This window comes from Trachurus japonicus, chromosome 20, assembly GCF_045865225.1.
Source record: "Trachurus japonicus isolate A0001 chromosome 20, Traja_1.0".
Lineage (NCBI taxonomy): Eukaryota > Metazoa > Chordata > Actinopteri > Carangiformes > Carangidae > Trachurus > Trachurus japonicus.
Genome location: NC_140926.1, coordinates 12,646,456 through 12,659,819, shown reverse-complemented (window position 1 = coordinate 12,659,819; position 13,364 = coordinate 12,646,456). Strand labels below are relative to the sequence as shown.

The 13,364-nt window shown below is 43.6% G+C and overlaps 1 protein-coding gene across 1 annotated transcript in view; it reads right to left on the bottom strand.

Annotated features, from left to right (window-relative positions):
* Positions 1-13,364, bottom strand: part of jph1a (junctophilin 1a) — a 31,801-nt gene that overhangs the window by 4,988 nt on the left and 13,449 nt on the right. Inside the window, exon 4 of the mRNA XM_085764093.1 lies at positions 6,088-6,206. Coding sequence (XP_085620219.1) covers positions 6,088-6,206 — 119 coding nt within the window. The remainder of the gene's footprint in view (positions 1-6,087; positions 6,207-13,364) is intronic.

Below are 13,364 nucleotides of genomic sequence, written 5' to 3'. Positions count from 1 at the left end.
AATGTAAATGCCCCTTTCCATGTGAGAAAAATCACACTTCATCTGCCCCTTTGTTCTGCGCTGAATTAATATTTATTGGAGACATCAGGCTCTTTGTTTGCTTTTTTCTCTACATCTCCTAAATTAGACGGTGTCACAGTGACTAAGATGGGGACAATGCTGCTTTGTTTGAAGAACATCAGATGGTATGAGCAGAAAAGCATCCTCTGCATCTCATAGAGCCAATATTGAGACAAATTTTATATATTTTTTTGAAAAATGGACCTTTAACATTCAAATATTTAGCTTGATCCACCCTTGCATGAACAGTCAGTGTAAGATATCTGGTTCTGATGTATTCCCCTTGGTGCATTCAACATTGATGTTGAGTTATTGGGTTGGAGAACAGGTTCATTTGTGAGATAAAGCCAAAGGATGTGCAAAAAATATACCACCAATTAGGTTTGTGCACTGTAAGTCAAAAGGACAATGATATTGATTTAGATTTACCACTTGTCACTTCTAGGAACAATTATGCAAACATCAAATCCAGAAGGGAGCAAGTGTATCCAATCCTACATCAGCGTAAAAGGCCTTACCGAGTAATCTTTTGGGCCTCAGTACGTATAAGCCCAAAGTATTTTTCAGCTGCATGGCATTCCTAATTTGTTTTATAACAACCACCACCACCAATAAGACCCACTACAAAGCGACAGAGGGACATCTGCAGAGCTTAATATATCTGCCAAGCTTAATTTCACACCATAACTCAGTAAGAGTTAGGGCTCCATGGGCGGGCCCAAGCAATTTCACTCTGTTTGGGGACGGATTCCTGCGAGGGGTTCCAGGCATTTTCCGGATGGTTCTCGGCACTAAAATGACCCCGAGTTGTACACTCACACAGGATTTCCACTGCACTTCTGCAGCCGTGTTCAAATCCACAAACCCCCAATATTCATGCAGTAAATTATAGTGTTTGTATATTGTAGAATAAACTGGGAAACTGGAAAGACGTACCCTCTGAGATTTGGTCATTACTTATTATTCAAACTCCAGTGTGGTTGTTTCATAGTTATTTATGCACGTGTAGCTCCCCTTGTGACGAGTGAGTTAAGATTTATTGGACGTACTCCTCCAAGGAATCCTGTCGGGTCAGCTGTAGTGGGACTCAATTACCCAAATGGCCGTGGTGTTTCTTTCATCTGAGCATTGATCAACTGGGCTGAGTCTGCAGCCTTCTAAAGGGGGTCACTAAAATAGACCAGGGTGGGAATAAGTCATGACCAAGACTAAAATAATCAACACAAACCTAAATAAGCAAAAATAAGGATCTGAATTTCAGTATTTATAAACCAAATCTTAATAAAATACAAATATTTGACACTGTCATACTGTAAATACTGTGTCTTACTGTATTTTTTTATCCTCATCATTGTCTCTTTGAGGTTATTAAAGACCAGCTTTTGTTTAAGCTGCAGGTTGCCAGTTCTGTTCATGTTAATCCATAGCACATTTTCTGCTCCAGTGCACTCTGAACAAAACACACACGCTGACACATGCGCACGCACACAAACACACACACACTCACACACACACAAACATGATCATATACTCATGCAAAACAGAACGGATTGGCTGTTTAAGTCCCAGCCTAACCCCAACTGACCTTAATATGAGACAAACAGCAGTAACGAGAGGGGAGCTTCAATGGGACCTCGTGTGTGTACATAGATGTGTGTGTGTGTGTGTGTGTGTGGTTAGTACATCTGTTGCCACTGTGCATTAGACTGGATTCAGGTGAAGATTCAAAAGGGAGAGTAGTTTATAATCTAATCTGGTGGATCCCAAAGGTCAAAGGGCATTCATCCGTTTTAAGTCAAATATGAAATATAATTTTCACCAATTTGAAATCTCCTTTTTCATATTCGGCGCTGACGATCAAACACTGACCCGAGGCTGTTGCTGCCTTGGCTTTACATCCCTGTCAGATGCACAGAACACTCACCAGAGACAGAAATATACATTTCCTACGGCAAGCTGTTTGCATAAATGTTTCAATGTGTCCATGTGTCAAAAATAATAAATAACATGTCTTCCAAGTGATAGTGACAAGCATTTGCATTTTCCTGGTTAGAGTTCTTTGTTGTTATGATGCATTTGCTTATATACTATTCTCTTCACATTATTCAGATGTTGTGTTATATATTAATCTGTTCTGTGGGTTGTGCTCTCAGTCTGTTCTCCACACTTTTATATTTAAGATTCATGACTCAATTTTGTAGCTTTTTTAGATTTTCTCTTTCCTACTCCTACTCACACTGGCAGATGGACAAGGGTGTGTGTGTGTGGGGGGGGGGCTGTCATTGTTTGCCCAGATTACATCTACCGCTGTGTGGCACAAACAAATACTCACATACTGTACATATGCACTAACACGCAGACATGCAGAGAGCCTACAGTACGTCGCATTGTCTGTATCGTTTGACAGTGGCCACATGTGTGTAATTACTGACATGTAACTGACAGATAGGACAGAAGTGAAAGAAGATAAATCTGGATGAGGAAACTTCAGAGTCTGCAGCATATTCCATCCCCATGTAATGGATGTGAGTACATCTGCATATTTGAGAGTAAGTACTGCTTTTGTTTCTGTCATACAGCGCTGACATATAATTACAATCATTACATAAAGGTAGAATCTCATTAACCTTCTGTTATTTCAACAAGTGGCACTTTGGAAATCATTTTGAACCGAGATCTGATTATCGTTTGTTGTTTTTTTTTTATCTTGATATTCTGTATCCTTGAAAGTAATAAGAAGTTTCACAATAAGTTCTTTGCTGGTGTTGAACTAATGTCCTAAAACGTTCTCCTCGACACCTGCTGCTATGAATATAAAGCAGCACCTGCTCACGTCTGGTTTTCAGCCCTGACAGCTCCAGGCTTTTATGGTTCCACCTGGTCTGAGCGTACCTTGACTGGGTCAAACAGGGCAGAGTGGGATCCCTGCTGAGCCCCCCACTACCCCACCCTCCCTCCCCGCTCCTGTCACCCCCCCTGACAACCCGCCACCACCCTCCAACCCCTCCCGCCCCCCTGACCCCCCCACAACCGGCTGAAGGAAGGGACAGGTGCTCTGCGACAGCCCCGGAGAGGAGAGCAGCGAGCGCGGGGCCGAGCTCCTCTCAGTGCGTAAGGATTCCAGCTATGTCTCCATTAGACTCCAGTGAGCACACATCGGCACCAAATATAGCCCAATTAACGTCACGTCCGCAGGCCACGCCCAGCTAACCCTTGCTGCTCCCCCCTCCAGGGTGCTGTGTGTGAACCAATCATAAAGGTCAGGGTCCTGTTCGCCGTGACCCTCTCTTCCCTTTTGAAGTGTACTCTCCCAATCTGGGTGATAATCTGCTATGAGTCGGAAACGCCAATTACAAACAACAAGGGGTTTAGACCCCTGGTTGTTACCCTAGAGGACTTATTAGATGCCGAGGGAAGGGGGCGAGAGAGAATACTTCCACTGCAGAGGTGTTGAAGAAGCTGGGGAGATCAGTCGCAAAAGGTTCCTCTTAACAATGCTATCGTGATAGAGCGACTATGTTTAACTGTGATGTTTGGACCCACAAGGTGATCAACAAAGAAAAAAAAAAAAGATTTTCCACTGACGTTGCACTTTTTTTTTCCTACACAAGACACAGTAGCCTACTTTTTTTTTCTCCACTAGTGGTTATTTTGCCTGCAAGCTCAAAATGAGGGAAAGTGTTTACACTCAAACACAGGTCAAATTATGAATCAGCAATAAACAAAGAAGTAGGACATTTTGGAGTTTACACACTGCTCTGACTGTATATTCTTGGAAAATGTAATTCATATTAACAATGTTTTGTCAAATACAGACTTGCCAAAACTAAAAACACCTAAAAATAAAACATTAAAGGATGGAAAATGGATTTGACCTATTACAGGTGCCTGTCTGTCTTACCAAGGCTTACCAGACATATGCCTACGTAACCAAATGTTCAAACGGTGCAGATCGGATGTCGCCCCGCGTTGCACATTATTATGACATCGTCCACTCTTTCATTCATGATCTGACTTATAAGGCAAGAACACTCTCCGGTCAGACTTGGAAACCAGAGATCGTCCTGCTGGCCAAGCATGACCACTGTTTTCCACAACACAAACAAGCCGCAGGATGTCTCTGGCCCGGGCTGGTCATTTCTGTGGCTTAGTGCGGGGACATGCTTGAATGGGTCCCATTGTCAATCTATTTGTCACTCACTATTCTGTGGTGGCCTTTGGCAAGAGCCCAAGGTCGGGTAGATCATAGGCCTAAATATATTACGCGTGGTGTAGGAGGCAAGGCGGATATACATCTTACACTGCAAATAAAAATAAACAAAAAAGCATCATCTATTACAAGATCAATTGAGCCTCTATCTGCCATAATTTAAAGAACAGCCAAGTAGTTTTCTAATGAGGCACTGCACATTAAAAAATGTAATCGCTCCTGGTCCGATGTCGCCCTCTCTGTGACCTGCTGCTGCACCTCTTAACCCTTATGGTGTACTGCTCTTTAACCAACAGCGATCTCACACTTTTTGCAGTATTGTATGTCCAGCATTGCCTTGTAAACTCAGCTTACCTAGTAAATGAACAGAGTTCAGCTGACAGCCTACGCTGTGAGCTGCTGTATAGTATGGCAGAGTGCCTGTTAAACCTTCAGGCAGGAGAAAGATGAGAACTGCTTGGTATTAGGAGCAGGAGCCCTTGGTGGGTTTCCTTCACCACCTCTTATGTACCTGTGGGCCATGTCTGCACTGCACTTGCACATAAGTTTGATACGATCTGAAGAAAGATGAAAAAAAAAAAAAAAAAACGTTTTGCTTTCACACTTTTTTTTTGGCAGATTGTAAGAAAGCAAATTTTTAGAAAGTATTTCAGAGCTGTTACAATAACAGCTCTTTGAGAGCTAGGACAAGGCTTCTATCTAGAAAACAGTAGTCTGCTTCAAGCAGGCTCTGCTTTGTCTCAGGACTAACACAGTCCTCCATTGTGGTGTTTGAAATCATCCTCAATACCTCTAGTCTTCGATTACAGTCCTGGAACACCAAACCCCTACGCTTTTGTACACCCAGAACAAGCTCATTACTGACTCACACAGAGCCCATGTAAACAACTCTAAACTGTGCAAACATCATTACTCATACAAAGTACCTAACCTCTTACCAGTTTACCAGTTCCTAAAAACATGGTTTGATTTTTTTAGAGTTCTTCTTGTATTGTTTCACTTAATGATCCATTTTAAAACAAAAAAATTATTAATCTGATTGGTCAAAATTAATTACGGTATATATATATTTTTAATGTATAAGAGAAGTGACTTAAATTATTCACATCCAACAAGAAAAAAGTAAAAAAAACAAAAAAAAACAAACAACCAACAAACTCAAAACAGAGGATGTTTTGGTGTTATGCACATTACGCATCTTTCCCATATTTTCATTAATTCTGTAAATTCAGGGATAATGTCGACCCAATCATTGGCAGTGGGTGTCTCTGGTCTCTGCTATTTCTATGTTGTGGCTAATGGATATCATAGTATGAATGGATGAACTGGTTGCTTGAAAATGCTGTGGCTAACAAAAGGGACAGTGAAGGTAGGGGGGTGTGGGGTGGGGGTTTGGAATAGTTTGGCTGGATAAATGTAGCAATGTTGGCAATGAACCACTAGTGTGTTAAAGGCTCCCTCAAGGCCTTTGCAACAGTCTTAGCCATGTCTGTAATGTCTATAATGTCTGAAAACCTTGTCTAAAACTATTCTTGCATGCACAGCCAAACATTCATGCACATTTAGCCACTTGAAATAGTCAAAGGATTGTATTTCACCCAGCGCAGTGAGCACATCTGACCTTCTCAACCCTCCCGTGCACCTGCAGTCTGAGTTACTGAGACGGAGGGAAAGTATCATGAGTGACTAACATTTCCGCCACTTGGCGAGCACTTACTCTCCCTGAGGCTGCGTGGTGTCTGCACTTTGCCACTACAGGAACATGCTTTACGAAACAGAGTGCGTTGTGTGTATGAAGGCTTGTCCTTAAAGGTTACCTGGTTGGTAAAAGTTGGGGGAGAGTTCCCTAGCAACCGCCCTGGCGATTTCAGACTCGTGCACAGCAGAGACGGCGGCCTGGTCCGCAGCCTCACTTTTTGTCCTGGCATGGGCCGTTCTGGAGAAACACAAGCAGACGGTATTAGACAATACTGCATGGATGTAAAAATATAAAGTAGATAGAAACTTCTGTGGCCAAAGGAAGTGTTACAGAAACAAACACATGTGACATTTTTCTATAATACCGGTATAAAAGTTGTTCATTGGTGACAAGTGTGAGCAACCATGTCATCCATGGCACTCTGCCTCATCAGCAGGGTTGACATAACAGTGTCTGTCTGCTTTCTTTTTCTCTTTCTTCCTCTTCCTCCTCCCTCTCCCTCTCCTCATCTTTGAGCTGTATCACTCGGCCTGTCCCTCTTGGGGATAACGTAACACCTCCCCTTGCGCTTCTATCTCAAATCCAAATCCTGATTTTCCAAATGGAGCGCAGCCACATCCAAGCAAGACCTTAATCCAGTCTGGAGCACTGCACTGCTGCTGGACCGCAAGGGAGCAGTGCCCCTAACGCACATACACGCACACCAAAACACACACTTCTCATATCATATCATATCATATCATATCATATCATATCATATCATATCATATCATATCATATCAAAACTGGTCATATCATATCAAAACTTATATCATATCATATCATATCGTTCTACACTTCCTGCTTCATCACTTTAGAGAGAGAGAAAAAAACCCATAGCCAGGCCTAAGCACCAGCGTAAGGTTGGAGGTTGCATCCACATCTGGTGAACTCAAAAACGAAAAGGCAGAAGAGTAATGTGTTTTGGGATCAATGTGAGCTTAGCATTAGCACTGAGAGGTATTATGGGTGCGTACCATGGTGAGACAGACAGAGGCTGGGGGGTGACCTGCTTAACAAATCCCTTGAAAACTCCACCAAGAGATACTGTACATGATCACATGTTTGTACACATGCAAAAAAAAAAAAAACGCACGACTGCCGACACCTGCTGTGACAGAAAACGGCGAGAGAGGGAGGATGTTTTTCTACTGCTGCCACCGCATTCCCCTTTTTAAAAGACCTAATTATGCAAGAGTATGACATGCATCAGTTCAACCCAGAGGATTAGTCACTTATGTATGAACAGATAGATAGCGATGGAGCCGGGACAGCGAGCGCTCAGACAATACATGACGGTGCAACATGGAATGCACAGAACCAGATGGGTTGTCCAAGTATCAGTGAGAGTATTGACAGCTGTGCCTCATGCCCTGCTTAACCCCACTCATCCATCTTCCTCTCCCTCCGTCTTTCACTATCTCCTCCTCTCTCTTTCAATCAATGCTCTTGTTTTTTTTCGATCCTTCTTCATCCCACATCCCCACTCCTCCCCTCCCTCCCTCCCCTCCTCTCTCCCTCCCTCCGTCTGTCTTTCTGTCAGAGTGACCCCGACGGACAGATGTCTCTATTTCCGACCACTTCTCTGTCCTTGGACTCTGGGCCGTCCTGTTTTTGATGCGCTGGGACAGTGAGATATTAAAATGCATGAGGAGCCATATGCTGGCAGGAGACATGGACTAAATAAGTCCCCGTGTCCCCCACCAGACAAGAGGACACACTGAGAGTCTGTTCACGGACACACAGCCTCTGGAAACCAGCTGTGGGTTTTAAGAATTTAAAAACAGCAACAGACAGTAAAACAGACAAGGCTTTGCTTCTTGCCCCACACTCCTAGCAACAAGTAGGAATTTGACTGGTGTTTTATGGTTAAAACTGACATTAAAGCATTCCAGTTACATCACACAGCTCTGACACGTATACTTCAGACGTCCATTTGCCAAACATGCTACATCAAGGACATACATGCGTCTATTTCTGAAATGTGTGAAATGTGCAGCCGAGTGAAAGGAGGCATGAATGCGTCATACGTGTATACAGCAGCGTGCCCATGGCATATACGAAGGATCTTAACAGTTCCCTTTAGGTAGAGTGGGCATTAAGTCACGGGCACACTCGGGAAGCGAAGTAGACTGTTTCCCAGACAGGATGTCTGGTGGTGGGAGGTGACAAGCAGAGAATGATGGGGACAGAAGTGTGACAGAGCAGTGGGACAAGAGGAGAGTGAAATGGAAGGCGAGAAAACATGGGCATGTGGAACGAAGAGATGAAAGGGTGGTTCGTTTTCTTCCCGACATCAATAAGTTTAACCTTATAGACTCTGTTTATTCAGCTAATGCCAAACGCTAAACATGTCCCACCATCCAGTGTTCACTCTCCTTTTAGATCTGTCTCGGCTCCCATTAAATGTCTGAATCTGCAAATCCAAAACAATGAGCATGAAGGTTGATACAGGAAACTACAGAATTAATAATCCCAACACACGACAAAAACAATTTGAGTAACTGTTGATAAAGTAGATGTTGGTTTTAGCAGCTGAAAGTGTGACTGTGTGACTAATTGTCCCATTTTTAGGTGTAATTATGACTTCAATTGTTCGTTGATAAAGATTCAAGGTTCAAGTGAGAAATTGCAGGTAGAGACATCAATATGCAAGCTCATGATTGACCTCTGGGAAAGTTTTAAGTCTCATAACTTGTCAGACAGTCTGCGGGCTCCCTACTTGAGGCCGATCTGCCTCTGAATATAAAGCAACACCTGTTCACGTCTAGTTTTGGGGCTCTGCAGGTGTTCCGGTCTGGTTGAATGCCGGGGATGGGTCCAAGCAAATCAAGGTATTTGAATCCATAAACGCACCTGCTGGCACAAATGCAAATATCACACACACACACACACACACACACACACAGACAGACAGAGACACACACAGTTTGCAGAAATTTGGAGAGAGTGTATAGGGGGAGCATCGACTTTGTAGCAAACCGTTTTGGACTGAGGCTCCTTTTGAAAGACGAGATTGATGAAGGGCCGGTGATCCACGGCTGTTTCATTACTGTGACGAATGAATTGTGGCTGAAAGTGTTGAGTCAGTTTGGCAGGCAACAGTGCGGATGCTTATTCTCTTTGTAGAATGTGTGTGTCCGACGTGTGTGAGCGTTTTTCAGATCGAAGGTGACAGCGAGAAAAACGAGGGGGGGCAAAGGTATGGAAATGGAAAGTGGGAAAGACAGAAACTGGAGAGAGAGAGAGAGAGAGAGAGCGTGAGACGGATTGCCCCTCTGAAGACTTCTGGATATTTAGAACTGCTGAGGCACGCACCTCAGCCTCTCTAATTTTACTGTAGGATTAGATTTCAAACCCCAGCTCCCATGAGGCACAATGCATCCTCCTTTAAGGTTCGTCATACCTCGACCTCCCACAGGATACAGTATGAGTGTGTCTGTATTATGCGGCCGATTGTGTGTCATTGTGTATCGAGTGTGTGAGCCGATTCCCCCGAGTGAAGCTTCAGTCCATCACTCCCCGGGCTATGGCCTATTTGAGGAATCTCCACTCACATATGCTGACACAGTTCTGCAACCCCCTCCCTTCACTTCTTGGCCTCCTCTACCCCTCTTTGCTTCTACCGATACACCCCCCACCCCTTTCTCTTGTCCTCATCTTCTTCCCTCTATCACTTTGACCCATTCCCCCCTCCCCCCCTTTGCTCCAATCTTGGACTGCTGACTGCTTCAGTATATAATAAGGCAGAAGATGAGTCTTGACCTTGTGTGTGTGGGAAACATCAGCGCTCAACAATCTTGCTCCAGAACTCCATCGCTCTCTTTCATCGCCCACGACGACCAAGAGAAAACTACTACTACCACAGCAAGAGTCGTATTTCGAGAGCACGCTCCATTTGGGCGGTGATGCTCCGGCTCTGAGTGCACGGATCTGCTTTGTGAAAGGATATTATACATCAACAGAAATGACTGGCCTGTATCTTGCCCAGACAGTCCCCAGGTCCAAAGCAGCAGCACAGAATATCACAGAAAGTCTGCACAAATTAGCACTTAGGACTTAGCCTGCCCCGCGCATATCACTTGTATTCGTGCAGGCCTGCTATTGAATTCCCGCCTGGTGCTAATTCAGGATTACTCAAGCATGACTAACACCATTAGTGGTTAGCTAAAACCGACTCTGAAATTATTCAGGAATTATTCCTGGGCTGAGGTCTGCGCTCATATTACCGGGGGCTGCAGTGGTGGGGGTACAATGGCTATAGCAAATGAGGCTTTTAAAAGGGAGACAGAGTGGCTGTTATTATGAGATAAGCTAACTTTATCCTGAAGGAAGGACTATGGTACTGTATAATGATGAGAATATTAGGGCATGTTCGTGTTAAAGAGATACAGTGTAGTTGAAGATTTCACATTTTAAAACATCAGGGTGGTTTGGCAGACAGGGCCAGCACACCGCTTGTCTCTTTTCTATCCTGTTCCAGTAAGAGTAAAAATGCTGAAAATAGAAAAGCAGTGCCTCGTGTCAATTAGGCTTAATGAATTTTACCCAGTCTTATGACTGCCTGGGCAAAATATGCCTCCTGAATAAGCTAACTAACCCTAACCCTGTCTGACAATACACCTGAATATGCAACATTTATCTAGTGTATAAACAACTCAACTTGGGATAAATAGAGAAAGCACTGTAGCAGCATCACATGATAGGTGCATCATAGCTCTAAAAATCTGTCAAGTGTGTCTGAACATTTTCACCAGCTGCACTGGTCAGTTGCACTGACATTTAGTAGCTCTATTTTATGTGTTTGTTTTATGGTTGTTATCTTTCCCACCGGCACTCTGTGAAAACCTGCCCCTACAAGAACTCGGATGTTATTCTTCCCAGCCCTGAAAGGCCCAACCCAGACCCAGCATCACCAACAGAGGTAACCATCACCACCCTCCCCCCTGGTAAAAGCCTAAAACACCATCATAAAAAAAAGCCCAAAAACATTGGTTTTGGCTTGGCTCAGAATGGATAAAATGGACATGGTACGTTGCATGGTGGCTGAAGCATGACTGGGAACCATCCTTTTTCTGTCACTGAATTAACTCTCTGAAAGGACACATAAACAACAATGTCTCCAAGAAACATGTCCTGCGCTGTGACAGATGTGCTGCCAACAGAGCAGCTCCGTCTCCCTCCTGCATTTCAGGCCAGCTGCAAGTTAAAACAGTTAGGAGTCACAACAGTACAATTTGCACTGGTTATGATGTTCGGCTGCACCCAAGTGAAACCAAAGTTGACACAGTATTGCAACCATTGTAAAGATTGTTAGTCTTGAGGCCTGTAAAGCTACTTGATCAAATGCAGCGAGGTGTGACGATATGAAAAACATTTGCAAAGTTGAAAGATCTAGATCTACCAGTCAGGTTGCTTTTAGGAAGCTTGTTTGCTTTCTGGCTAGGAGTTCCCTAAAAAAAAAGGATGTTACTCTCATGTTTCTGTGCTATATCTGAATCTAGCCAGCAGATAGGTTAGCTTAGTTAGCATAAAAACAGTCAGCAGGGGGAAACAGTTACACACCGGCTCTGTGGTCTGAGGGTATTAAAACTAGTTACATGGTGCTAATAGTAATAGTAAGTTTCCCACTGCTTCCTACTGCTTTGGCTAAGCTAAGCTAATCACATGCTTGCTCCAGCTCTGTACTGCACAGACATGATGTTGTTGATCTCCGAGTCGAAGGTCGGACACAAATTTGTGCAAATCAAACTATGATGGAATGCTTCTGTTTTCCGATCTGCGCCGTCATGACTAAAATGACTGAGCACTCATGTTATTATTTGCCCCTGAAATAATGCATTTGGCTGTAGAGACAGATTGAAATCCTGCTCCCAAACACAGACTTCATTTCTGGGAAGAAGAATGAGTAGAATCAGTTTTGATTAAACCGGAAAAAAAAAAAAAATCCCTAAACTCTACTGACATTTTTGGCTGTGGATTACAAACAGACCTAATCTCCCACTGGTGTTCTCTACTCCAGAGCTCTGCACTGAACCCTCATCTGAGACCTCACCTGGCCTTCATGCACAAACACATGCTTACAGGTATGGCCTTGCGTGTGTGTCTGCACATGAGTCCATGAATGTGCATCTGTGCTATGTTAAATTAGGCTACTGTATTATAATCAACACTGTACACGTGTATATTTTGTGTTGCATGTTCCAAGCAGTGTTACGCTGGAGGTCTGATACGCCCTCCTCGAGTGCTGATGTGAGTCCCCGTGGGCACATTGAGAGGGTGACACACAATCCCTCGCTGAGATGATCCCTCTGGTTTTGGTGAAGGGCAGTGGCAGGGATTCAGACCTCAGCTCTGCGCTCTTTGTGTCAACACTGCTGGTGAAACATGGCCACAGCTGATACAGCTAATGACAGAGAGGGGAGGGTGGGGCAGTGGGGGTGGAGGCTGCAGAAAGACGAGGATGTACCTGTGATGTTTTGGGTCCTTCATCTTTGATTAGGAAAAAACAAACTCTTAAGCAGAGACCCCCCCATCAATCCTTCAATTTTAACCTTTCTTGAAGCCTAAATATTATCTAAAGTTTAAAAAATAATATTTTATTTAAAGCAGAAGTAAGTGGTCCGGTCGTTTTCGCTAATGCTGCGTTCCAGGCAGGCTTTTGAAATCGTAAATTACAGCTTCAAGTCACAACTTACGACTTTGTAGCGTTCCAGGCAACCCACTCGTGTTTTTCCGACCTGTTTTACCGGTGAAAGTCACTATAACGGCCACTCGTAACTTCCGACCGGTGAACTCGTACCAGATCGAACTGGTACGACTTCACGGTCGGAAAAATACGAGTTTCCTTGAACGCACCATAACAGTCCTCGTCCCTACGTCGCCACATTCACGGCGTTCCTTGGCTGCACACACAGCCCTGCATGCCGTTCTCTCTCCTCATTGGATAAAAACTGTAGGATACGATAAATGTTTTCTCCTCGGCTCAGAGCAGAGCAGAGTGACTGACAGACCCGTGTTTCAGTCCAAACACTCTATGTAAGTGATTGCTGTCGGAAGATATAACTATTTAAGACTTATATTAACACAAATATATCACTTACTTCTGCTTTAACTCAAAAAAGACATAGCCCTCTTTTTTTTAGATACAGCTTGTGTATTGTGTAAGAAATTGCATCGGTAACAAATTTAATTGTTAACAATTATGAGCTACATTTATTTTAGTCACGTGAAATGATTTAGAATCAAGTCAAACACAGTATGTACAGAATGGGGAAAAAGAAACATTGTGTCATCAAGCTCTTTAAAAAAATATCAATTAACTGATTCGCTCAAGGTGAACGACAGCAATAGTTC